The sequence below is a fragment of the Myotis daubentonii genome, chromosome 15, assembly GCF_963259705.1.
Source record: "Myotis daubentonii chromosome 15, mMyoDau2.1, whole genome shotgun sequence".
In the NCBI taxonomy this organism is placed as follows: domain Eukaryota; kingdom Metazoa; phylum Chordata; class Mammalia; order Chiroptera; family Vespertilionidae; genus Myotis; species Myotis daubentonii.
This window is the reverse complement of record NC_081854.1, coordinates 28,328,853-28,356,439: the sequence shown is the minus strand read 5'-3', so window position 1 is coordinate 28,356,439 and position 27,587 is coordinate 28,328,853. Positions and strand designations below refer to the sequence as shown.

Sequence of the window (27,587 nt, the reverse complement as noted above, 5' to 3'; positions counted from 1 at the left end):
TTTCTTGCTCCTATACTTTACCCAACTTCTGGCTGGCCTGGAATTGCTACACCCTAACCAGCCCACAGATGCGGGGTCAAGTTTCTAGATAAGACATAGGAATGTTTAGGATTAGATTTGACTGAGTAATCAGACCCAAATGACATTACTTCTTACTGAAAAGTAAGAATGCTAGGCCTGCTAGAAACACCAGAAATGCCCATGGGGTTATAGAGGCAGTGAGGGGACTTGAGCCGGTGTCTTTCCTGGCACTCTAAGATGGGCTGTGAGGCAGCCTGAGCAGAATCTGTGGGAATGCTGGGACAGCTCACCTGCCCATCTCTAGACACCCTTCACATGCTCCCTGGCTGAGGGCTGTCCAGTATCACTGCACGTCCTTTAGGCACAGTGACCTGTGTCCCACTCTCCCTCCTCACGGCCCAGGATGGTCAGACATGATAAATCCATACTCCCACACCTCCTTTCCAAGGGAAAGAACATCTGACTCATGCCTGGCCATTTGGAAAACCAAAGGCCCCTAGCCCTGAGATTGGTTCCGGGTGAGCAGCTGACATAGGACAATCAGTACCCTTCAGGCTTCATTTTCCATATCAGCTGTGAACCTAGGAGGACGTGAGACTGGGCAGCGCTATAGCCCCCTTACCACAGCAAGGGACTGTCTCCCCAGAAATAAAGCTAACCCAGGGGAGCAGAGCTGAGAAGCTGAATCTCCATGGCAACATCTGAGCCCCAGGTCAAGCCATTCCTCTAGACTTCTCAGTTACAGGAGGCAATGCATTCACTTTTGAAATGGAGGTATAATTTACATATAATAAAATACATATATTTTGAGTACATAGTTCATTGAGTTTGGACAAATGTATAAATCTGTGTAACCACTATTCCAGTAAAAAAAAAAAAAAAATTTGAACACTTCTATCACCAAATACTTGTGCCTGTTCTAGACCTTCATATTAATGGAATCACACAGTGTGTATTCTTTTGTGTCTGACTTATTTTGCCCAATATTTGAGATTCATCGATGATGTTGCACGTATCAGTGGTTTGTTTCTTTTTAGTGTGAGTAGAATTCCACTGTAGGGATGTTTCACAGGTGTATATCTCTACCTAACCCATTTGGATTGGATTTTTCTGGCACCCACAACTAAAACAGGCCTGAGAATAAGTTCACCTAGAGCAAGGGTGGGGAACCTTTTTTTCTGCCAAAGGTCATATTTATAACATCATTCACTGACCATGCACAATTATCAACTTAAAAATTATATTGCTATGAAAATGCTCCTAGATTTATTGAATTTCAAGTCCCACCTCTGGTTGCCTTTGCAAGACATCCCCACCCCTGACCTAGAGTGAAAACTCTACTTGTCCTGCATGCCCTTACTGTACAGATTGTTCAGCTGGAAACAAGAGCTGAAGAGCGGGACGACCTAGGCAAACACTGGAGGCACTCAATTTGAAAGAAAGGGAAGGATACTTAGCTTACCCCTGCAGAGACTGGCACTGAAAAGGTGGATAGGCCAGGCCACTGGGAAGGCAGACACAAAAAGAATGGATCAGTCTTTCCTCCCAGACTGGGAGCCTGCTCTGGGCAGTACTGGTGCCTGGCACCTTCTATCTGGAGAACTGGGGGGCCCTTCTTACACACAGCTACAGAAAAAGCCCACACATGTAGATGCGCTTCCAGCAAACTGAGGACACAGTGTGAGCTTGGGGTCCCCAGGTCAAAAGTAAGACTGAGTGAGGGACGACAGTGCAGGATCTGGCTAGAGACCCTCAGATAGGGGGGCATGGGGAGCAGGTGCTTTCTGCTGCTTCTCTAGCGCAGATTATTTTCTCTGCCTTTCTCACTCCTTCCTAGCTATGTAACTCCTCACTCAAACACCAAACTGGAAACAGAATTGTTTGTTTATGAGTTAGCCAGAAGCTGTTAACCAGAAAGCACAGAAATAGCATGCAATACCCTGCAATATACAAAAACGTTTCATTTAACTCTTCACCAAGCTAGAGATTAAGGACTGGTTGGATGAACAGAATCCAGCTCTTCCACATCCATAACAATTAAAACATGAATCTAGCACTTGGAAAGAGCCTTCCTGCCCTCCCAGATCTCCACCAGGGCTGCAGCCTAGGTTCAGCTGCCTCCCTATAGCATGCCAACCCATTCACCCACAATATGAATCAACACTCAGCCATAACCTTTAACTAGAGCAGTGGTTCTCAACCTTCTGGCCCTTTAAATATAGTTCCTCATGTTGTGACCCAACCATAAAATTATTTTCGTTGCTACTTCATAACTGTAATGTTGCTACTGTTATGAATCGTAATGTAAATATCTGATATGCAGGATGGTCTAAGGCAGCCGTGGGCCGGATCCGGCCCGTTTGAAATGAATAAAACTAAAAAAAAAAAAAAGACCGTACCCTTTTATGTAATGATGTTTACTTTGAATTTATATTAGCTCACACAAACACTCCATCCATGCTTTTGTTCCGGCCCTCCGGTCCAGTTTAAGAACCCATTGTGGTCCTCGAGTCAAAAAGTTTGCCCACCCCTGGTCTAAGGCGACCCTTTCGTTCGACCGCCAAAGGGGTCGCGACCCACAGGTTGAGAACCGCTGAACTAGAGGCTCCCTTCATTCAGTTCTACAAATCTTTATAAACACCTACTGTGTGCAGCTCAGGTGTTTTTCAACATGCTGAATGAACAGCAAAGGTTTACAATCACCAAAGTTTCCATGAATCAAATGTATTTCTAGACCCAACTAATGACCTGCTTATTTCAACCAGTAAGATGTAGTCACCAGCAGTTAATAGTCCTTATCTAGGAGGTGACTGTAAGGGGTGGAGGCTGGGATGTATGTGTGATTCTGTACACTTATGTAATTTTATAACAATTTATGCTACTTTAATAATACAAATAATATTGAAGAAAAAGAAACTACTTCTGGAATGGCTTTCAATCACCTGCCTTTTCTCTTCTTACAATCCAATTTGAACCCTGGGACTTCCTGAAGGCATATGGCCATAGTGAATTCGTGGGTCTGACCAGAAAGGCCAGAAAGACCTGTATCTCTCCCCATCTCTGGAGCTGCAGGCGAGAGGCCTCACTTGCGCTGGCACCCCTTGCTGTCCACTGTGGCACACACTCAGTCCTCTGGCTGGGCTACACCTGCAGTTTCACTGTCCTCTGTGGCCACCTCCAATGTAGCCTTTGTGTCATGAGACTCTGGTACCTGAGCCAAACGCGGAAGTGGTGATCAGCCTAAAGCCAATGCCTGGTCTCATCAGGTGGTGTCTTGGAATCCATCCAAATAGCCCCAGGAAGCAAGGAACATTTACAGTGGTACAGCTCATCACCCTGACTCTCCTCTGAGTCACCATGAAAATTCTCTTTCTGCCAGGGGACCCCTCCTGGCCAGGATCCCAGAGTGTGAAAAGGTATTTGTCAGACACACCCTCTGGGCTTCCAGTGTGCACCAGTGCAGTTAGGCAGACCCCCCCACGCCCAGGCCATGACCAGCCTGGGTGCATGCAGCCCAGGCTTTAGGACTTGTCTCTGACAATGATGGGGTCCAGGGTGGGGAGGAGGCAGCATCACAAACCTTCACATCCCTCCTCCTCCTCCATCTGAGAAAGGATTCAAGGCTCCAAGGGGATGGGCCCAAATACCTGGAGGGACATCACCACCATTCAGTAAAGCTGGAGCTGATGAGCTCCCATGACCTGTGCTCCATGGACTGGCCGTGGAAGGCTTCCCCACACACGTGTATAACATTAAATTACACCCCACTGAGACGAATGGTGCAGGGAGGGAACTGGGAGGAGCTTCTGGGTTTGAAAAAAACCACCCCTGCCTTCAGTGCTGGGGCCTCCGGGAGGCCCAGAGTAAACAAGACCGACCATAAACCAGGACACTGTGAACCTTGGGGCCTTCTCCAGCCTGGAGGTTCTATGAATAAGAAACAACTTCTCCAGCTCTTGAGTAAAAACAATGGCGCTAAATTCATTTTGGGTCATTAGCGCTCCCTGAGGATGCAGAGGCAGATAGGACTGACAATGCTGCACTTTGTGAGGACTCTGCTTCATTTGGGCGCTTTCAACAGTCCCAGGGAACAGCTTTCTCTAGTTTTTCTCCAGCTGGTTTTCTCTTGGCCAAGAACAGGTTTTCCTTCAGGTTTTCAGACTACAACACCTGAGGAGCCCTGGAGCTGGCCCTGCTCTCAGGATGCAGTGTGATAGAAACTTGCTTTACTCTGCGTCAACCATAGGCCAGAACACACATTCTTCAAAGACTTTCATTAGGATGAGCATAAAAATATATGTTTAGGGGGGAAAAAACACTCCATTTCCACTGGTCTTTCTCTTAAGAAAGTAATTTGTAATACAAACTTACAGAGCTGTTCCTTTATGTAAACTTATGTAAAGAAAGGAAAAAGTGAGAAGCCACAGAGGAGAGAAATATATTGTGACAGATCAGAAAGTGTTCTGGTTTTTATTTATTTTTTATATTTACTTATTGATTTTTAGGGAGAGAGAGAAACATAGATTGTTCCACTTACTTATGAATTCATTGGTTGCTTCTTATATGTGCCCTGACCGGGGACTGAACACACAACCTTCGAATATTGGGACGATGCTCTAACCAACTGAGCTACTGGGCCAGGGCAACTTTTTTATTTTTAATCCAAAGACCCCCATGCTGTCAGCCCAGGTCGCTGGGGGGTGCCCATGCCTGACCTGAGGTCAAGTTGTGTTTGTGTCTTTAGATTCTGTCCAGCCAAGTGCTGTAAAACTCCAAGAAGACCTTGACTTATCAGGGGCTTCCCTCTCTGCCAATGACTGTCTCACACATTCAGGGACCAGGCCCAGCCAGCACAGTGAATTTTTAGGCAATTAGTCTTCATTGTACATACAAGTCACACAAAACAGACTCCACCGAAGTTGTGGCTATGGACTGTGGACCCCCCACATGCCACTTTTTGATCTATGGATTCAAGCAAACAAGCTGACTCCTGTCCAAGCTATGGGACAAAGCACCAACTCCCCTCACAGCTCAGCACCCCAGGAAATGAGGCTCGCTGTGAACAGAAGCCATACTGAATCAGTGCTGAGTATGCCCTAGAACCTGGCGGTGGTCAAGCTCCGAGCTGTCACTCAAGAAATGCTTTGGAATGAGTGGAGCAGAATGGCATTTTCAAGAAAAGAGGAAAGGGAGGAAAGGTAGGATACAGAGAACAGGATGGCCCAGCCGGTGTGGCTCAGTGGTTGAGCACGGACCTATGAAACAGGGCACATGCCTGTGTTGCCGGCTCTATCCCCAGTAGGGGGTGTGCAGGAGGCTGCCGATTAATGATTCTCTCTCATCACGGATGTTTCTGTCTTCCTCTCCCTTCCTCTCTGAAATCAATAAAATATTTTTTTAAAAAAGAGAGAGAGAGAGAGAGAACGGGATGAAAGAGAAGCTCGACTTTAGTAGAAATTAATTTGGTCCTGTAAGAGTGCACAAAATTCCAATAACAGGTTGGGGGAGCCTGCTTGGGGCAGCCTACATGATGCCCTGATGACATCTCTAGTCTGGAGGGTCCTCACTACCCCTGGTTGGCTCACCCACCCAACAGTGCAGCAGCTGTTTCCAATCGTCGAATCCTGACTGGCCTCCTGGGACCCCTCCACCGATTCTCTTCTCCCCCCTTGAATCTTCAACAAACCCACCCCACCCAACTTCTTCACCTTCACTCAGCTTTAAAAAGGCTCTAGACTTCCTCATTCTGAAACAAACCTGCCTTCTTCTCTCTTCTTTAACCCCATCTCCCTGCAATGACTATCTTCTCTGCCCTTCTCTCCTGCAATTGCCACATGGACTCTTGGCCCCAACTCTCATTTACTAACAACCTCCAAGGACTAAATCCTAAAAGACTAAGTCTTCTGACTTGTCAACCTCACTTCTCCTCCACTAAAAAGACTCTCTCAGCCCAACCTGTATGGCTCTGGGGTTAAGCTTCGACCTATGAACCATGCGAGCTCAATCCCCAGTAAGGGGCCTGCAGGAGGCCCCGATCAACGATTCTTTCATCATTGATGTTTCTATCTTTCTCTCCCTCTCCTTTCCTCTCTGAAATAAAAATATATTTAAAAAAAAAAATACTTTCTCAGCTTCTTCAACACTGCTGCTACCCTCCTGGATTGCCTCCCATCTCTCTGCCTGTCCCTTAAGTGGAGGTACTACACCCTTCTGTCTTGGGTCCTTTTTCACAATATCCCATACTGGTGGCCCCAAAGCCACATCCCCAGCCAGGGTGCTCTTGGGGCTGCCAAGTCCTTAGTGTAAACTCCCCATTGGAACCACTGCATGGAGGCCTCAAGTCCACCTGCCCCCACACCAGCCTCCTGGGTCCCCATGTCAGTGAAGCACATGACCACCCACTGAGACACCTAAGCGACCTCCCAACCATATCCTATCCATTAGTTCATCCCTTCCCTGCTGGCACTGCTGTTGCTCAGGGAGGCCCTCATCATTTCAACCTCCTCACTGGAGCACTGCACTGCCTTCAGTCTGTTAGGGCTGCAGGCTGGTAGGAAGGATGGGTGAGGAGGCTGTGTTTACACAGCACGTTACATAACCGGCTGAAAAACCATCAACAGTCCATATCAGAGTAGGAAGGACAGAGACAATGAAGATCCAAGGGTTTAACCCCAGGCCCCAAACTCTAACTCCCCCCCCCCCCCCCCCCCCGCCTGGCTCCACCACTGCCGCTCCCCATCTCCCACCAACCAACAACTCAGCTGTCAGAGTGGTCTTTCTGTGACATGAATCTACATGTCTGGTCCTGCATAAACCACTTGATGGACCCCTGACTCTCTTCCCATGCATTCAGGAATCACAACCCCCGAACAACCTCCACTCCCCAGAGGCTTCCGTCCATTCGTCTCAGTGGGGTGTAATTTAATGTTATACACGTGTGTGAGGAAGCCTTCCGCTGGGCCAGTCCATGGAGCACAGGTCACGGGCGCTCATCAGCTCCAGCTTTACTGAATAGTGGTGATGTCCCTCCAGGTCAGGGGTCCTCAAACTACTGCCCGCGGGCCACATGCAAATACAAATATTGTATTTGTTCCCGTTTTGTTTTTTTACTTCAAAATAAGATATGTGCAGTGTGCATAGGAATTTGTTCATAGTTTTTTTTTAAACTATAGTCCGGCCCTCCAACGGTCTGAGGGACAGTGAACTGGCCCCCTGTTTAAAAAGTTTGAGGACCCCTGCTCCAGGTATTTGGGCCCATCCCCTTGGAGCCTTGAATCCTTTCCCAGGTGGGGGAGGAGCAGGGATGTGATGCTGCCTCCTCCCACTCTAGACCCCACCATTGTCAGACACAAGGCTTCTTCTCTACCTATCATTCAAGGAGCATTTGTTTTAGGTCAAATTAGCTTCTACCACAGATCAGGAAGGGTTCAATGTCAGCACCTTTAATTTATTTACTTATTTATTTATTTTATTTAATCCTCACCCAAGGATATGTTTCTATTGATTTGAGAGAGAGGGAGAAAGATAAACATCGAACTGTTGCCTCCGGTACACACATGGCCAAGAGTCGAACCCGAAACCTAAGTATGAGTCCCGACCAGGAATTGAACCTGAAACCTTTTGGTGTAATGGACGATGCTCCAACCAACTGAGCCACGTGGCCACCGTAACATCAGCACCCTTTTTATCTTCATACAAAGAACATTCTTTGGACTGGTATGATATAGCACAATGATCATGACAAGGTCTCCTTTACAAAAGACGTTTCTCGTTGTAAACCAGTGATTCATCTAATTTCACACTCATTATCCACGGAAGCTGCATCTAAAAAACATCCAACTCTATCTTGTCAGGGCTCCCTGGCTATCTACTCTTTCCCGTGCACATCCTCCTCTTGGAAAACCTGTTCTGGAAGACTTGGGAACCTAACCCTCACAGGTGTTCTCCATCGCTCCAGCCCCTCCCTCAGTCACTTCCTCCAGATGGTGCTGTAGTTCAGACCTCCTCCTGTTCAGAGAAACAATTCAGGGAGAACATGAAGTCCCAGAAAGAGGTAGCAACTCGCAGGAGGCTAGAGAGCAATTTTGTGGGGGTGGCAGTCAGGTTCCCGGGCCCCAGGACTGAGATCTAGTGATTCCCAGGCCTTGCCTCCTTCTGCAATTCCATGCCCTGTGATCCTCTGTCCCAAATGCCACACATAATTAGAAGTTATAATCCTGTAATTCCATGATGACATCTTTGAACTTAAATATACCTTAAAACTACTCTTTTTTTAAAATGCTAAAAGCAATCCACTTAAAAAAATTTCCCCACTCTGTCCTCACCTGTTCCCTGATCCCCCTCCAGTCCTGGGGATCCCCTGGGGCCACTGCTCCTCACCAGAAAGCAAACGCCTCACAAGGAAGGAGGAAGATGCCAAGTCCCTTTACCGCTGGATCGTTAGGCTTTGAACAATTAAGAATTGCTTTTTCTGTGGGAAACAGTTTCACTTCCCTGTTTATAATTACACACTTTGCCTTCGGTCATCTATCTTATAAAAAACAACAATCTCTCAACCCACCCAGTTACACCTGGCCAGGCGCCAAAGGCTATTTTTAGACTGGCGGGGACCTGCAAGGAGGAAGGGTGGAAGGTGTCACCGACTCGAGGCTCAAAAGCATCTCCGCAGCCCTGGCCTTGCCACCTGCGGGCATCCGAACGGCCCCGCCTCGAGGGCTGCGGTCGGTTTTGAGGGTCTGGGTGGGAGGCCTGTGTGTGCGCGGAGGGTCGCCGGGACGTGCCAAGTTACCGCGAAGCCCGCACTCGCCCCGGGTGTCTCCAACAATCAAATAAATCACGTGTGCTACGCTCATGCCCTCCTGGGCGACTTGGGGTGGAAGAGGGGGGCTACTCCTGAGGTTCCCCCCCGCCCAATAGCAGCTCTCTCCTGCCCTCTAAAAAGTCAAAGAAACGGATACTGGAAGCAATGCAGAGGCAGAGGAAGACCGCCAGCCGCCTGGGGTGCTCCCTCCATCCCCACCCGTGCCGGCCGGGCGCTCGGGTCCGAAAGCGCCGCAAAGAGGAGGACGGGGTCCCTTCCCCAGGCCCACCCTCCCGGCCCCGGAAGCCACCTGCTCTCGGAGGCGGGGGACGTGGCGGTCCCACCCCTCCGCACCCGGAGCCTCGGCCCACATGCCCCAGGCCAGCGCGCTCCCTCCCGCTCCGGCCTGGTCGCCCCCGGCCGTGCCCTCCACAGCCCGGGGAAAGGAGGCCTGCAGCCCGCAGCTCGCCGCCCTCCCGCAGCCACCAACCTTCCGAAAGTAGCCGTCGTCCTTCTTCTCCGGAGACGCGGGCAGGAGAGCGTCGGTCATGCTGGCGGCTCGGGCGCGGAGAGCCGACTGAGGCTGAGCAGCCGCTCCGGCCCACGAGAGCGCCCAGACCCGCCCCACTCCGCCCCGCCCCTCCCGCGCGGCCGCCCCTCCAGCCCCCTCCACCCACCGCCCCGGGGCCAGGCCCGGAGGCCCGGAGACCCGGCGGGGGCCGCCAAGACCCCGCCCAGCGCCCCGCCCCGGCTCCTGATTGGCGGGTGGAGCCGGCGCCCGGGGCGCGAGGCAGTGGCGCGCTGCAGACGGACCCCCAGCTGGCGCGGCTCTGCTCTCCCAGCCTCCGGGGTCTAATCTTGGCGTCGAGCTGTCTCAGCCGGAGCCGGGTGGGGGTTCAGGGGCGCGCCGGGGTCCCCGCGGCCGCAGCCAGCCCAGGCTGGCCACCCGGCCCTGCGTCTGGAGCCGTGGGGGCGAACGCGGCGAACTAGGTAAAGTCGCGGCTCCTGCCCGCGACTCCAGGGGACTATGATCAGACCTGACGCCTGGTCGAGGGCGAAGCTGAGCGCCGGGCTGGCCGCCGGAAGGGACCCCGGGCCGAGGCCGGGACGCCAAGGGAGCGTTGGCTGCACCACCCAGGGCCTCAGCCAGGTGACTCAGACCGGTTGGCGTGGCAGTCCACTCCCGGTCCCCCCACCCTCGCTGCGGAGACGGGCAGATCCACTGGGAGATGCAGGCGGCCCCGGGAGCCGGGGTCCGCCCGTGAAGAGGTCTGCAGAAAAGGTTTTGTACTTGAGAGGCTCGGGATGCCCTTGAACAAGTTTCTTAACCACCACTTCAAACCCAGTTTTCTCAACTGCAAAAGGGGGCCGGGTCACCCTCTCTTTGGTCGAAAGTAGTACAACAAAGGAGCGGGTTAAAGCTCTTAGCTGGGTTCAGGGACGCACCTGGCTTAGCCAAAGTGGGACTTAGGGGACTTGGTTCGCTCTACTGTCTCACCCGCCCCCCGCTGACCCGCAGACTCCGGACGCCGCCAGATCGAACCGAGTCCCACAACCTGCGGTCCGGAACCCGCGGTCCGGAGCCGGAAGCTCCCAGCCTCGGGGGCCATACCCTCCCTCCCCCCAGCCTCTGTCCTGCAGTCACAAAACCCCTCCCCAGTTGCCGCTGTGTTTGGCGGTCGCGGTGGATACCACAGGTAGAACAAAACAATCTACTTTCAAAACAAGCTAAGCGTTTTCTTCTAAAAAAAAATAATAAATTTTAAAAGAAGGTGCATTCAGAATTGTTCTAAAGTTTTAAAATAAATAGTAGCAATAACCAAGTAAATGTCAAAAAAAAAAAAAATCCACCTGTCACTACCAACTCCAAGATTCTGCACAAGAAAAGGTGTTTCCGGAAAGGACTGTTTTAATTTTAAGAAAAAAAACTGGAGAGTTTTAACCAGCTCAGCGCTGGGACAGGTGTATGGGGAAACTCTAGCAGGTGCAAACACTTCCCTTCTCTCTTAGGGTAAGAAGTAATGTGTATCAAGCTAACGTAATCATGTTAGTCATGCTATGACCCATTGCCTTGCAAAAGTACTACCCCTGATGTGTGTGAGTGTGTGGTGGGGGGAGGGGTTAACCAAAGAACTACTTTAAAAGATATTTTTATTTATTTCAGAGAGGAAGGGAGAGGGAGAAACAGAAACATTGATGAGAGGATCATTGATGGGCTGCCTCCTGCATGCCCCCAAATTGGGATGGAGCCCTGCAACCTGGGCATGTGACCTGACCAGGCATCCAACCGTGACCTTCTAGTTCATAGGTCAATGCTCAACTACTAAGCGATAGCAGTCAGGCCAAAGAACGGATATGAATGTATGCATAGTCCATGGACACAGACTAATAATTTGTGAAGGCCTGGGGTGGGGTGGGGACTGGAGAGGGGAATGGGGGGGACATATATAATACTATCAACAATAAAAAATAAAAAACATTTTTTCCCAAACCACACATATACAAAAAGTATCCCCCGGGGGTTGGGAGTTAAAAACAGCTGCTTTGGTTTCTGGGATCCTGGGGGTGGTGGGTCACTCTAACATTTGTAATACTACTCCTGTTACTACTGCTTCCATGACAATAAAGGTGTCAATAATAGGACCTCAACTCTAGCCAGAAAATTTATAGATGTTATGTTTCATTCCCATGACCCTTCTGCAAATAAATTGATTAAATAATCTCCATTTGATAAGACTAAGGCTCAGAGGACTGAATGGCCAATGGCACACTCCTCTGTGTCTGAGATTAGTTTTAGTTCAGGCCTGCTGATTCTAGTCATTCACTATCACCTTCAGATTTCTACCACCTTGAAGCTCCAGTCACTTTTCGATTTGTCTCATGTACGTTTCACTTGTACTATTATTGATTTAATAGTCTTTAAATTTACTCACTTTATTTAAACAAACGTTATTTTAAAAAAACAACTAAGTCATAACCATAAGGAAAAAACCAGCAGCATTTTGCCATATAGGGAGATACACATAAAAGTTAACATAGAGAAGCCCTAGCTGGTTTGGCTCAGCGGATAGTGTGTCGGCCTGTGAACTGAAAGGTCCCTGGTTCAATTCTGGTCAAGGGCATATGCCAGTTTGTGGGCTCGATCCACAGTGGGGGGGACTTGTAGGAGGCAGCCAATCCATGATTCTCTCTCATCATGGATGTTTCTATCTCTCCCTCTTTTTTCCTCTCTGAAATCAATAAAAATATATTTTTTTAAAAAGTTAACAGTGAAAAACAAAATCTGGTATTTAATCTAGCCCGACACCATTGCCTTTTTAAACTGATACTTTGATTAAAAAGGAACAGCAAGAGAAGGAAGCAGGATGTTAAAGACATATCAGCCTACTCTAGGACTAGCTCCTGAGCATCTTTGAAGGAAATCTCTGATTCCCAGCGGGCATTTCCTGGCTATGTGAGCCACATGGGTATCACTCCTTGGGACTTGTAGGGCTAGACATTCTCATGGCTCTGATAACATTGTAATTAGCTAGTTATTAATAGTAATGTCAAGGTAAGAAACATTCAAACCTGTAAAGAATTTTCGTGAGTTTATTTGAGCCAAACTGTCAACAAATGCCTGGAAGCAGAATTTCAAAGAGTTGAGATAATGGTAGTTTTGCACCCAGTTTTATACATTACAATCAAAAGAAGAGATGTAAGTGGATTACATGAAATCCACGGTGATGATTAGGAAGGCAGGAGAAAGCAAAGTGGGGAAACCTCCGGAATTGGATAAGAAGTAAAATGATAGACACATACTTCTTTTACTTAGGTGGGTGCAGGATAGTTAACAGTCAACAACTCAATAACAATGAGGGGATTTGTGGTCTCTAGTATTTCAATAAGAAAGTACATGGGGCCCTGACCGGTTTGGCTCAGTGGATGGAGCGTCGGTCTGCGGACTCAAGGGTCCCAGGTTCGATTCCAGTCAAGGGCATGTACCTTGGTTGCGGGCACATCCCCAGTAGGGAGTGTGCAAGAGGCAGCTGATCGATGTTTCTCTCTCATCGATGTTTCTAACTCTCTATCCCTCTCCTTTCCTCTCTGTAAAAAATCAATTAAAAAATATATTTAAAAAAAATAAAAGAAAGGAAGTACATGGGGAAAAAAAGTGACATTGATTCCAAAGCTTATAGAACAATTTCTATGTATGTCATAAGTAACCATCCCACTGTCAGCACTGATGTGCGGACCATGTGGAAGAAATTACTTCCTAGCCCTAACTGGTTTGGCTCAGGGGATAGAGCGTCATCGGCCTGCGGACTGAAGGGTCCCAGGTTCGATTCCAGTCAAGGGCGTGTACCTTGGTTGCGGGCACATCCCCAGTAGGGAGTGTGCAGGAGGCAGCTGATCGATGTTTCTCTCTCATCTATGTTTCTAACTCTCTATCCCTCTCCTTTCTTCTCTGTAAAAAAATCAATGAAATATATTTTTTAAAAAAAGAAAAAGAAATTACTCCCTACCCAGGTCCCTACTCAACCCATCTTATCTTCAGTTTCCTGAAAAGATTCTGAGATTTGTGCTTTCTTGCATATCTGAATAAGAAAGGAAGGGTACTTGGTGTTTAAGTTGTGTAAATATCAGAATGTCCATACCTGTATATAATTTAAAAATATATGTTTACTAGAGGCCCAGTGCATAGATTCATCCAGGGTGTGTCCAGCCTATCTTGCCCAGTCCCAATCAGCCGGACCCCAGCAGCAAGCTAACCTACTGGACACAGCGTCTGCCCCCCAGTGGTCAGTGCACATCAGCGACTGGTCAAACGGTCAAAAGAACAGTCGGACACTTAGCATATTAGGCTTTTATTATATAGGATTGATTTTTAGAGATAGGAAAAGGGGCGGAGGAGAGAGAGAGAGAGAGAGAGAGAGAGAGAGAGAGAGAGAAACATCAATGTGAGAGTGGAACATCCATCAGCTGCCTCCTGCACAACTCCTACTGGGGATGGAGCCAAAGCCCAGACGTGTGCCCTGACTGGGAATCAAACCGGCAACCTTTGGGTGCATGGGACAATGCTCAACCAACTGAGCCACACTGGCCAGGGCATACCTGCATATAATTTTTATTAGATTTTATTTGAGTTAAACTGATGACAGTTGCTGGGAAGCAAAATCTCAAATGCTTCAGAGAATGAGTTTTGCAGTTTCTTTTATCTTTTTGGAATTAAGGAGGTTGGGTTCCAAGATTAGCATCCCAAGAAAAAGTGGAACCTGCCAGTCTCTTAAAAGTTGGATGTGGGAATTGCTGTATTGTTGCTTTCACTACATTCTTTTTTGTTGTTGTTAACCCTTACCCGAGGATATTTGTTCCATTGATTTTTAGAGAGAGTACAAGGGAAGGGGAGAGACGCACAGAGAGAAACATTGATGTGAGAGAGACACATGGATTGGTTGCCTCCAACACACACCCTGACTGGGGCAGGAATCAAGCCTGTAACTAAGGTATGACTAGATTTAAACCCAAGACCCTTCAGCCAGGGGCTGATGCTCTAACCGCTGAGCCAACCCACTAGGGCTTAAATTCGTTTAAAAATTGAATTTATTGGGGTAACAGTGGTTAATAAAATTACATAGGTTTCAGGTGTACAATTCTATAATACATTATCTGTATATTGTATTGTGTGTTCACCACCCCAAGTCACATCACCTTCCATCACCATTTATCCCCTCTCTACCTCCCTCAACCCCCCTTTTCTTTTACTATATTGTTTTAGTCTATGGAGCCTAAATTCAAAAAGAGAGGACATCGACTCCACTTCTTTTTTTAAAATATATTTTTATTGATTTCAGAGAGGAAGGGAGAGAGAGAGAGAGAGAGAGAGAGAGATCAATGATGAGAGAGAATCATTGATCGGCTGCCTCCTGCATGTCCCCTACTGGGGATCGAGTCCGCAACCTGGGCATGTGCCCTTGACCAGAATCGAACCCTGGAACCTTCAGTCCAGAGGCCAACACTCTAGCCACCGAGCCAAACCGGCTAGGACGACTCTCCCCCTTCCCCTTCCCCTTCCCCTTCCCCTTCCCCTCCTCCTCCTCCTCCTCCTCCTCCTCCTCCTCCTCCTCCTCCTCCTCCTTTTTTAAAATATATTTTTAATAATTTCAGAGAGGAAGGGGGGGGGGAGATAGAAATATCAATAATGAGATTCACCGATCGGCTGCCTCCTGCACACCCCCCACTGGGGACTGAGCTCGCAATTGGGGCATGTGCCCTGACTGGGAATTGAACCATGACCTCCTGCCTCATAGGTTGACGCTCAACCACTGAGCCACACTGATGTGGCTAGACTCCATTTCTTGATGGGAAACAATTTTAGAACCCGTGTTTTTTTTTTAAAAAGAATTTAGTTTTAATAACTTTTGTGGGTATTTATTTATTTATTTTTAATCCTTACCTGAGGATATGTTTATTTTATTTTATTTTTTTTATTTTAGAGAGAGGAAGAGATAAAGAGAGAGCGTGTGTGAAAGGGAAACATCAATATGAGCAATATCGATTGTTTGCCTCTTGTACGCGCCTGTGACCAGTGATTGAACCTGCGACCTATGTATGTGCATGGGAATGATACTCCAATGAACTGAGCCACCCTGCCAGGGCCTCATTCTTATTTTCAAAATTGTTTATTAAATTATCACCTGCTAATCATTATTCTGATCTCTGAGGGTACAGCGAAGAAAAAACAAACAAAACCCTGGCCCAAATCTATGTTCTTGTGGAGCTCACATTCCAATGGAGAAAGACCATAGATAGAATAAAGTAAATCAAATATATATTGTGCTAAAAACACAGGGTCAGAGAAGGCTTCACTGAGAAAGAACCGCTGAGCAGAGACTTGAAGAAGGCGAGGCAATGAGTCATGTGCTATCTGGGAGAAGAACATTGTAAGCAGAGAGAACAGAGACTGCAAAGGCTTTGAGGTCAAATGTGCATGGAGTATTTAAGGACAGCCCCACACCCAGAGATTCCGATTCAGGAGGTCTCGGGATGGGTGTTGGGGGGGGCGCGGGGGGAGCATATTAACAACAGCCTAGTGATTGGCTCACAGCCTTCTGACCCTCATTTTGAAAACTTGGGCTTCTAGGTCTGGTTTTTAGCTCAGCCTTATCCCTTACTAACTGAGCTTCATTTTCCTCTAATGTAAAAATACTTTGGGGCCCTGACCGGTTTGGCTCAGTGGATAGAGTATCGGCCTGCGGACTCAAGGGTCCCAGGTTTGATTCCGGTCAAGGGCATGTACTTTGGTTGCGGGCACATACCCAGTGGGGAGTGTGCAGGAGGCAACTGACCGATGTTTCTTTCTCATCGATGTTTCCAACTCTCTATCCCTCTCCCTTCCTCTCTGTAAAAAATCAATAAAATATATTTAAAAAAAATACTTTGGGGTAGGATAACAGCACCCGATTTGACAGATGTTTGTTTCTTTTTTTTTTTAATATATTTTATTGATTTTTTACAGAGAGGAAGGGAGAGAGATAGAGAATTAGAAACATTGATGAGAGAAACATCGATCAGCTGCCTCCTGCACACCTCCCACTGGGGATGTGCCCACAACCAAGGTACATGCCCTTGACCGGAATCAAACCTGGGACCTTTCAGTCCACAGGCCGATGCTCTATCCACTGAGCCAAACCAGTTTCGGCTTGTTTCTTTTTTATTTTTATTTTGTTTTTTGCTTAAAGTATTACAAAAAGTAGTACATATGTCTCTCTTTTTTCCCCCCCTTGACCTTCCTCCAGCCTCCCCTACCCCCCCAGTATCTTGCGTCCATTGGTTATGCTTATATGCATGCATACAAGTCCTTTGGTTGATCTCTTACCTCCCGCCCCCAATCCTCCCCAGCCTTCCTGCTGTAGTTTGACTGTCTGTTCCATGCTGATCTACCTCTGTATCTATTTTTGTTCATCAGTTTATAATGGTCTTTATTATCCACAAATGAGTGAGATCATGTATTTGTCTTTCATTGACTGGCTGATTTCACTTAGCATAATGCTCTCCAATTCCATCCATGCTGTGGCAAATGGTAAGAATTCCTTCTTTTTTTACAGCAGCATAGTATTCCATTGTGTAGACGTAACAGTTTTCTAATCCACTCATCTGCTGATGGGCACTTAGGCTGTTTCCAAATCTTAGCTATGGTGAATTGTGCTGCTATGAACATAGGGATGCGTATATCCTTTCTGTTGGTGTTTCTGGTTTCTTGGGATATATTCCTAGAAGTGGGATCATGGGGTCAAATGGGAGTTCCATTTTTAGTTTTTTTGAGGAAACTCCATACTGTCTTCCATAGTGGCTGCATCAGTCTGCATTCCCACCAGCAGTGCAGGAGGGTTCCTTTTTCTCTGCATCCTCTCCAGCACTTGTCGTTTGTTGAGATGTTTGTTTCTCTAGGTTCAGTAAGGGAGCCCCCACCCACCTCACAGCAACCTTTTCCTTGCCTGCTTGCTTTTTCTTTCCCCTTTCTGGTTTTCTTTCTCTTTTCAGATTTCCTTTTCTCTCTCTCTCTATACTTCTCCCCCAGCCTCCTCCTTACCCGTTTCTTTTATGCTCTCGTTTATTTTTCTCTTTTGATCAAGTGTTGCCCTGGGTTTCCTTCACCCTGAGCAACGGGGTTTCCAGGTCTGTGCATCCCTCCAGAGGTCTGGAAAGGGGCTCCACTTATGCAAACGTTCCAGTGATGTGTGCCGCTTGAGTGCATCTGGGAGCACAGGGACTTTCCCAGCAGGTGGTGGGGCGGTGCGGAGGGGCATCTGCTGGCAGTCAGGGCAAGGGGAGCCCGCTGGATGGCCGGTGAGTTGGGTGTTTTGCAGCTTCACTCCAGGCGTCTCCTAGGGCGGGCTGTTGTGCCTTCCCTGGTCTCCGCGGCAACGCCTTCCAGGTCCGCCTCCTGCAGTCGGGTTTGAGAACTCCTAGGCGCAGATCTGAGGCCAGACTCCCAGCGGTTCTCAACCTGTGGGTCGCGACCCCTTTGACGGTCCAACAACCCTTTCACAGGGGTCGCCTAAGACCATCCTGCATATCAGATATTTACATTACGATTCATAACAGTAGCAACATGACAGTTATGAAGTAGCAAGGAAAATAATTTTATGGTTGGGTCCCAACATGAGGAACTGTATTTAAAGGGCCAGAAGGTTGAGAATCCCTGGGCCAGAGGCTTAGGTTTGCGGAGCGGAAAGAGCGGAAGGCTTTTGGCCTGTCGAGGCCCCCGTAGCGAGGGGGCGGGGCGGGCAGGGAGCAGGATGGCGGCCCCGGACAGTGACAGCGAGGAGGACTTGGTCAGCTATGGGACAGGCTTGGAGCCACTGGAAGAAGGTGCGCGTCTGTTTGGGTCCAGGATTTGGGGAGAAACGCATAACACTGTGCGGGCCTTGGCTGGCCCCGGGGCCAAGACTCCCAACTGCGGGCGCTGGGAACAGCGATGCGAGGCGTGCGCCGAGCTTTCGGGGCTCACGTTCTGGAGCGACGGACGAGAGACTCAGGGATGGGAAACAGCAAGATGCGAGACAAGCTCCTGGGAGAGTGGGGCTGGGTGGTCAGGCAATGTCTTTACGAGGAGAGCGTGTTTGAGGTCAGATTTGAAACAGAGGAAGGAACCAACCGTACGAAGATCTGGGGGAAGAGCATTTCAGGTGGCACGGCAGAGGCAAAGGCTCTGAAGTCGGGGCCAGTTTTGCAGATTGAGGGACAGGCAGGACTGGTGTCCGTGGAGCGGAGAGTGTAGCAGTGTGGGAGAGTTTACACCGGGGAGAGGTGTACATTTTAAAGATTACTCTACCTATTTTGAGAATAGGCGTCGGGTTGGGGGTGGGCAAGAGCGAAGCAAGGAGATCAGCAAAAAGAGGTCTGGAGATGATGATGCTTGGACTGGAGTGTTAGCGGTGGCCACGGTGATAAGTCGTGTCCTGGGTCCAGATATACTTTGAAAGCAGAGCTGACAGGCTTGCTGGTGGGATGTAGGGGAGGGCAAGGCAAGCAAGCTTCTCTCCCATGTTCTGGCCTGATCCTCTTAATGACTTGATTTGTTCAGCAAAGTATGTATTGAATGCCCAGTAAGGACTGGTGGCAGTTCTTTCCCTGTGGGGAAGAGGAAGGAAGCATGGCTGGGAGTTCCTTGCAGACCTCCTATTGGTGAGATCTCTTTCCTACCCTGACCACATCCTGCTGGCTGGTTGTACTTCTGGGACATTTCCACTGGCCCTTTTATTACCTATGAACAGTTGTAATCATGAGAAACTTCTGCCATATACTGGCCCTGCTGCCATCCTCTGCTTACGAAAGACGGAGAAAGGCTAGTCTGCTGAAAGCTCTTTGTGTGTTTGAAGACAGCCTTTGAATTTCTTTTAAGGCATCTCTGTACCACGCTTAACATCCTCAGCTCTCTGATACATTCATTTACAGTCCTCTACCCTAATTTGTTAAAGCATTTCTCCAAGTATGGTACCGGAGTGTGGGTAGAACAGGGCCGTCACGACTGTGTCTTCCATTCTAGACTGAATTTCTTTAATACAGTCTAAGATTACATTAGCTTCATTGGAAAATTCATCACCCCATGATCTCAAAGAATTTGTTGACAAAGATCCTTTATTTAAAGAGTTTCAAATCTAGCCGAAACCGGTTTGGCTCAGTGGCTAGAGCGTCGGCTTGCGGACTGAAAGGTCCCAGGTTCGATTCCGGTCAAGGGCATGTACCTGGGTTTCGGGCATATCACCAGTAGGAGATGTGCAGGAGGCAGCTGATCGATGTTTCTCTCTCATCGATGTTTCTAACTCTCTATCTCTCTCTCTTCCTCTCTGTAAAAAATCAATAAAATATATTTTTAAAAAAAGAGTTTCAAATCTAGTTAAGAGCTGTCAACTTGTTAAGAAATGTTCAAGCCTGTAGATAATTGTTAGAGTTTGAGTTTCTTTGAACCAAACAGGATATGCCTGGAAGCAAGATCTCAACAGACTAAAAAAAAAAGCCTCCTAAAATGATAGTTTACCAAAATGATCATTTACAAGTGTGGTTTATTATTATTATTATTATTATTATTATTATTATTGCATTTGGCCTGTCCAGTGTTGCTCAGTGGTTGAGTGTCAACCCATGAACCAGATCATGGTTTGATTCCCTGTCAGGGTACGGGCTCCATCCCCAGTAGTGGGTGTGCAGGAGGCAGCCAATCAATGATTCTCTCTCATCATTGATGTTTCTACCTGTCTCCCCCTCCCTCTCCCTTCCTCTCTCTGAAATCACTAAAAAAAGCATTTGGCCCTGGTCCATGTGGCTCAGTTGGTTGAGCATCTTCCCATGCACCGAAATGTTGCCAGTTCGATTCCTCATCAGGGCACATGCCCAGATTGTGGGATCAATCCCAGTCTGGGTGGATGCGGGAGGCAACCAATTGATTTTTTAGAGAGAGGAAGGGAGAGGGATAGAGAGTTAGAAACATCGATGAGGGAGAAAAACCGATCAGCTGCCTCCTGCACATCCCCCACTGGGGATGTGCCCGCAGCCAAGGTACATGCCCTTGACTGGAATCGAACCTGGGGCCCTTCAGTCCGCAGGCTGACGCTCTATCCACTGAGCCAAACCAGCTAGGGCAACATTTCTCTTTTAGATGGGTATTTCTCTCCCTCTCCTTTCTTTTCTCTCTAAAATCAATAAAAACATAAACATTAAAAAAAAAGGCATTTGGAGTTAAGGAGGGGACCTAAGGAAGATTAAATGAAATTGAGAGAAATCAAGGTGGGGATTAGATTACAGGGCAATAACAAGATTATGTGCTCCCTTGAGGGAGGTTACATCTCTGAGGGGTCTGAAAAAAGAGGATTTCTTTGTCATTTCAAAGATGTGTTAACCTAGATACACAAGAATAATGGACAGGGCTTGCTTAAGGCAAAGATAAATCTTCCTAGAAAAGTTACATGCTTTGGGTGTGACTACTCACCATGACATGCCTGTTAAGAATTTATGTTCAGATCATCCTATGAGGTCACTGGTCTTGTCAGATTTATTGTAGAACCCCCTTTTCATCCACAGAACGAAAGTACAAGGTTCACAAGTGCAAAGTATGTGACGGTAGACAGGAAATAACCTATGCAAGCTAGCAGGAAAACTTGAGAAGGCAGCGTGGGATCCTTTGGAAACTGGTTTGAACTTAGCTATGCAGGGCAAGGGTTAAATGGGCGTGGTGGTTTATAACCATCTTAGGCAGCTGTTCATATCTATTCTATATTTCTGGTCTCATAGTTATTTCCTTGTGAAGTGACGTATTGTATGTAAGTCATCAACCACTTGACTTATATTTTTCTAAATCTTCCTGTTTTGATGTTGCACGAAATCTGAAATGAAGCCTAGTGGCCTAACCTTGCTTTCGAAGTGGAAGGAAAGGACATTTGATTTGTAGATTTTTTTCCCCAGGGCCTGAAATCATCCTTTAAATTCTCACTATTAGAAGTTTTTAAAAATATACATATATATTTTAATTTTTATTTTATTGATTTTAGATAGAGCGAGGCAAGGAGAACGAGAGAGAGAGAATAAGTCAGTTTGTTGTTCCACTTATTTATGCATTCATTGGTTGGTTCTTGTATGTGCTCAGACCCGGGATCGAACCTACAACCTTGGTATATAGGGATAATGCTCTGACCAACTGAGCTACCCAGCCAGAAGTTTCTGAGTATTGATTTATTGTTTCCCAAGCACTTTGAAGTTTAAATGCACTCGGAGTACATTTTACATTATAACATACTAGACCCATAATCATTTTTGCTTCTTGCTTTGAAGTCTTAGTGACAGGTTAGACAAACATTGTTAGAGGAAAGACTCCACCACTTAATTAAAGTTGCTGTCCCTGATAGAAAGGTTTATTGGCTGCACTGTCACACACAGACCCAGAGACATCATAGGCCCTCTGGCCTGGAAGGAGGCGGGCACCAGTACTTACCTACTCTTTCCTTGGACACTTTCACTTTCACTCGGCTCTAGAATTGTCACCTCCAGCTCATCCTGTTACCGGAGGGGTTTGTGCCCCAGCTGGGTCTCCTAGGGCTCACTGGTAGTGTGTAGATTCTTGACTTCATGTAGGAAAGATTTCACAACATGAGTCCATGTGGTTTTGAGAGTATGTTTATTGAAGGTGGGGACAGGGAAATAAAGGAAGGGCTTATGGTAGAAGAAACAACAGGAGAAGGTCAGAGAATAGGGGGCCTTGGAGACAGGTTCAGGGGGTAAGCCTGGGTCGAGATGCTGCTACCCACTGCTCCCCTGATTGCAAGGCTTGTGGGGACTCTTAAAGTTTAGGAGAAAAAGAGCAAAGATACAAGGCTTGGGTGTGCTCTAGTGAGAGCACACTGTGGAGCCTCTGTCTTGAGGCTTTTTAAGTCTTCTCTTGGCTGGCTGGAATCCTAGGGGAGATCTAAGAGGAGGGTCTTAACAGAATATTCATTAGCTTTCCAGGCGTGTCCTTCAATATGTTGATTCATCAAAATGTGCATATAGACAGGTCAGGGTTATTTTCTGGTTAGTTTTATTTGTAAAGAAGGCATTGAAGAGGGACTGGGACTGAGGCTGGTCTGCCCAGGGACAGTCTGGAAGGTGTAAACCATTTACTCCTAAGTGTCCTTGGTTAGGGAAGATAAAATCCTGTGATTTATTAGCTGGCTGTAAATTGCTCAAATTATTTGGCCTTGTCTAATTATTTTGTCTCAGTTTCTTTTATTCCACTTGTCAAGGACTTTCCCTAGCTTACTATCCTGCTTCAATCCTGAACACAAATTAGTTTTAGGACCATTTTCCTCCTCCTTGGTGCTGTGACTCTCCCACTTAAAACGATCTGGCACAGCTGGTGTGGTTCAGCGGTTGAGCATCGACCTCTGAACCAGGAGGTCACGGTTCGATTCTTGGTCAGGGCACATGGACTCGATCCCCAGTGGGCGTTATGCAGGAGGCAGTCCATCAGTGATACTCTCATCATTGATGTTTCTATCTCTCTCCCTCTCCTTTCTTCTCTGAAATCAATAAAAAAACCCTATCTGTGGCTCCCATACCCATAAGACGTATCACAGACCCTGCAGCGCCATGGTCAAGGCCTTCATGATCCTCCCTTCTGGTTTCATGTTACATTCCTTCCCTGCCGTCCAGGCAGACTACACTGCTCTCTCAAGACATCTGACATTACCCTTTTAGGCCTCTGTTGAAAATTGTGTTCATATTTGCAGCTATCAGATCCTGCTCCTGCTCAGAGTGACGATGATGTTGTGCTCCTTACACACTGTCAGCAGAGTTCCTATACACGCAGGTCTCCTCTGCCAGGCGCTGGGCACCCTGGGAGCGGGGGTGGAGTTGCATTCAGTATTCCATACGCAGGATCTAGAACAGGGCTGCTTCCATGTGAGGCCCTCAGTAAACTTTTGGTCAGGGATGAGTGAAGGACAGTATGGGTGGCATCCCTGGCTTGGAAGCAGAGTTGAGATCTGAGTTCAGCTTTGTGCTATTAGCTGTGGACCTCAGGGCAGATACTTAATCAAAGCATCTTTACAGGGTATGATGAATGAAATAACATGTGTGACAAGAAGGGGTTAGTTATTATTAGTAGCAATAATTATAAGCAGGCCTGGCTAAAATGCCACCTTCTCCCTGGAGTGGTTAAAGGTGGCGCCTCCTCGGGAGTCCTGTGGTTGGCCCTCATCATCTACAGCAATGGGTGCCGAGCAGTTATCTGCAGATCTTGCCTCCCCTTTCAGATCAGAAGCATCTGGAGAACAGAGCAAGACCAGCACCCAGCACTGGGAGGACCTGCCTCTCTCACCTTCACACGATGACTGTTCCCCACAACAAACTGGCAATAGGCGCTCATGTTGAGAAACCCCTCCTTTGCCAAAAATCATGCCAAGTGCACATGCACATGTTTACTGCATTTCTAAGATATGGTGAAAATCTTGGATTGTGGGTCCTAAATTGTAAGTTCTTTAGAGTGAAATGTAATTATAGCTGAAGTTAACTGAGCTTTGCTAAGATCAGATCTCTGAATGTGGTATTTAATTCTCAGCACGAATCTATAAGATAGGCTCTGTTAGTGCCCTTATTTTGTAGTTTTGGAGCTAAGGCTTATGGAGATTAAGTAACTTGCCCAAGTTTACAGAGCTAGCAAGTAACAGGGTAAGGGGATTTGAGCCCAGATCTGGTGGTCTTCAAATTCTGTGGGTTACTCTTGACTACCCTCCTGTGGATTATACTCCAGAAATGACCTAGAGACCTCATAAGCTACAAGTAAGAATTTAAGACAGTGAGACTGGAAGTTACTTTACTTTTTTTCTTTTTAAATATATTTTTACTGATTTCAGAGAGGGAGGGAGAGAGAGAGAGATAGAAACATCAATGATGAGAGAGAATCATTGATCAGCTGCCTCCTGTATGACCCCCACTGGGGATACAGCCTGCAACCCGGGCATGTGCCCTGACAGGGAATCGAACCCTGACCCCCTGATTCATAGGTTGATGCTCAACCACTGAGCCACGCCAGCCTGGCAAGTTCCTTTACTTTTTGTTCCATCTTCCAGAAGTAGTAACTGGCTTAATTATTGAAGTAACAAGTACACATGAACTTTAGGACACATCTTACCTATTGTGAATAATAATAATAATAATGGTAATAATAATAATAGTACTACCTCGTACTTTAAAAGTATTTATTGTGTGTCCCTCTTCTTGTTAAGCACTTCACAGGCATTATCTTATTTAATTTGCATAACAATCATATGAAATAGTTATTACTATTAGTGTCATCCCCATTTTATTTTTTAAATTTATTTAAAATTTGTTTTTATTGATTTTTAGAGAGAGGAAGGGAGAGGGAGAGAGAGAAACATCTATCGGCTGCCTCCCGCACGCCCCCTACTGGGGATTGAGCCTGCAACTCAAACAAGTGCCCTGAAGGGAATTGAACCAACAGCTTCTTGGTTCATGGGTTCACGCTCAACCACAAACCCACACCTGACGGGCTCATCCCTGTTTTACAGATGAGGAAATTGAGGCACAGAGAGGTTAAGATGATTAAGTCCCAGTGCTAGTAAATGTGGAATTCCAGAGAGCTGTGACTCTCAACCCTGTGCCCTTAACTATTGTATGACTTGCTTTCTGTATTGAATGTTTGAAACTAACTTGATGGTTACTTTTATTTTAAATAGATTCAGAATTTTGAATTGGAGTTGATAAAACATATAAGTTCCTTTCTGCTTGTGTGACATAGCAACCCAACCCCTTTCAGCAAAATAGGAAAAGGAGTGAGTTTAAAGAATAGTAACTATAGCCCCAGCTGGTTTGCTCAGTGGATAGAGCGTCGACTGCGGACTGAAGGGTTCCAGGTTCGATTCCGGTCAAGGGCACATGCCCAGGTTGGGGACTCTATCCCCAGTAGAGGGTGTGCAGGAGGCAGCCGATCAATGATTCTCTCTCATCATTGATGTTTCCATCTCTCCCTCTCCCTTCCTCGCTGAAATCAATAAAAATATATTTTAAAAAAGAATAGTAACTATAGAATCAGAAGATTCCCAGAAATAAGGAAACTTAAGATTTGGAAAAAATGGGCAATACCTAAGGAAAAATTCTGGAGTTGGGAATGGTATGAAGTTCTAGAAGAGACATAGAAGTATTTTTTCTGTTGCAGACTTATGCCTGCCATGTGCCACACCAGCAATTTGCCTCCTTCACTGCCAGCAGATTTTTTTTCCATCTATTTGTACTCTCCTCCCTGGCCAATATAATTCAGTTTTCATAATGAAAGTTAGTGGGAAAAGCAGGCCATTTTTTCTAAAAAATATTTCTAATATAAATAAAAGACATCTATAATTGCTTTAGACTATAAAGAAACTTGGTAAAATTAATACTTCCTAAGCTATATAAGCTAGTGAAGTCTAGGAATAGGAATGTAATTAAAATTACTATATTTGATGTTACCGGAAGTGAACAAATTTATTATATTTAAGAAATGACATCTTCCTTAATTTTTTTTCTAATCCACTATCCCCATTCTTCTTTCTCATTCAAAATATTTTTTTTTTAGGTGAGAGACCAAAGAAGCCAACTCCTCTTCAGGATCAGACTGTCAGAGATGAAAAAGGAAGGTATAAGCGGTTTCATGGAGCCTTCAGTGGAGGGTTTTCTGCTGGGTACTTCAACACTGTCGGCTCAAAAGAAGGTATGATTTTCCTACTTACAGCTATATTCTTGCTAAAGCAAGTGATTGAAATGTCACAAGATTCTCGTCTCCCTACCTCTCTTCTTAAAAAACTTATTATAACATTTGAGTACATACATTGTACACTTTTGTCTTCTCTCAACATTTGGAATGTTTCCAGACTCAGGTTTGATTGATTACAACCTGAAGATGAGTTTTTTTCACTAACATAAACTATAACTGGATGATAAAATGATGATAATGACTTCCGTTTTACCTTGCATCTTGCCATGCACAAAGTGCTCTCACACAGATCCACTCAGTTAACCACTGTCTCACACGGCGCAGTGACTAAGGCGGGCAGGTGTCACAGTCGTGTTGTAGGTGAAGCTGAGGATCAGACTCCTCTGTCCTGACATGGGACCAAGCCCTCCTGTCAGTACATGCTCTCAACCTGGAGAAAATCTGTTACATTTTTCACATGGTGCAATGTAATATATTCTGCATTCATTAAAGTAATGTATGTTTTTTAATGTTTTAACATAGAAACTGGAGGAAAAATGGTTTGTATATCTCAGATATGAATAGAAGATGGACTAATTAACTCATGTAGGAATTAAGAACAAGATAGGACAGATTTTATATATATATATTTATAAAAAAAATAAGTTTTAATATAGCCAGTAATACTATAATAACTATATATGTTGTTAGATGGATACTAGATTATCAGGGGATTACTTCATAAATTATATAAATGTCTAATTACTATGCTGTACACCTGAAACTAATATAATATTGTATGTCAACTATAATTGGAAAGTAAATTAATTAAAAAATAACTTGTACACAACAACAGTGGTAAAATAAAGATGAAAAGTAATGCAGGAAAGAAAGAAAAAGAACCATGTAAAAAAATGCTTGGTGTAAATAAGATGTTAAAGCTCAGTATTCAGGCCCTAACCGGTTTGGCTCAGTGGATAGAGCATCGGCCTGCGGACTCAAGGGTCCCAGGTTTGATTCCGGTCAAGGGCATGTACCTTGGTTGCGGGCACATCCCCAGTGGGGAGTGTGCAGGAAGCAGCTGATCGATGTTTCTCTCATCTATGTTTCTAACTCTATATCCCTCTCCCTTCCTCTCTGTAAAAAATCAATAAAATATATTTAAAAAAAAAAAAAAGCTCAGTATTCAGAATGTGTAAAGATCAGTTCAGTAGGCAAATGATCAAAGTATTTGAACAGTTTACTTCAGGTAAGATAGAATACTACCAGTATATGGAATATTTAGCTTTATTTTTTTAAAAAAATCAAATTAAGATAACTAAACCAAATTAAGACACTATGAAAATAGCATATTATTACAATGTTTAAAATGGCAGTAGGGTTTGTGAAGAAGGAAGCACACAAATACATTGCTGATTATTATAATTATGGCTGTGTTGCAATTTACAATAGCTAAGATCTGGAAACAGCCCAAGTGCCCATCAGTAGATGAGTGGATAAAAAAAGCTGTGGTAAATTCACACAATGGAATACTATGCAGCAGTGAAAAAGAAGACTCTCTTA

General features: G+C 46.1%; 2 protein-coding genes across 8 annotated transcripts in view; one reads left to right on the top strand and one right to left on the bottom strand.

The window, feature by feature from the left end:
* Positions 1–27,587, bottom strand: part of LOC132217058 (xaa-Pro dipeptidase) — a 467,255-nt gene that overhangs the window by 47,411 nt on the left and 392,257 nt on the right. Inside the window, exon 1 of one of the 6 annotated variants that reach the window (XM_059667011.1) lies at positions 9,312–9,468. The exons of the other annotated variants lie outside the window; for them this stretch is intronic. Coding sequence (XP_059522994.1) covers positions 9,312–9,371 — 60 coding nt within the window. The 5' untranslated portion in view covers positions 9,372–9,468. Of the gene's footprint in view, positions 1–9,311; positions 9,469–27,587 lie in introns of those variants that run through there. 6 annotated transcript variants of the gene reach the window in all.
* Positions 18,046–27,587, top strand: part of GPATCH1 (G-patch domain containing 1) — a 58,726-nt gene continuing 49,184 nt past the window's right edge. For both annotated transcript variants that reach the window (XM_059667004.1, XM_059667003.1), the window contains exons 1-2: positions 18,046–18,175; positions 25,908–26,042. In XM_059667004.1, coding sequence (XP_059522987.1) covers positions 18,103–18,175; positions 25,908–26,042 — 208 coding nt within the window. In that variant the 5' untranslated portion in view covers positions 18,046–18,102. The remainder of the gene's footprint in view (positions 18,176–25,907; positions 26,043–27,587) is intronic.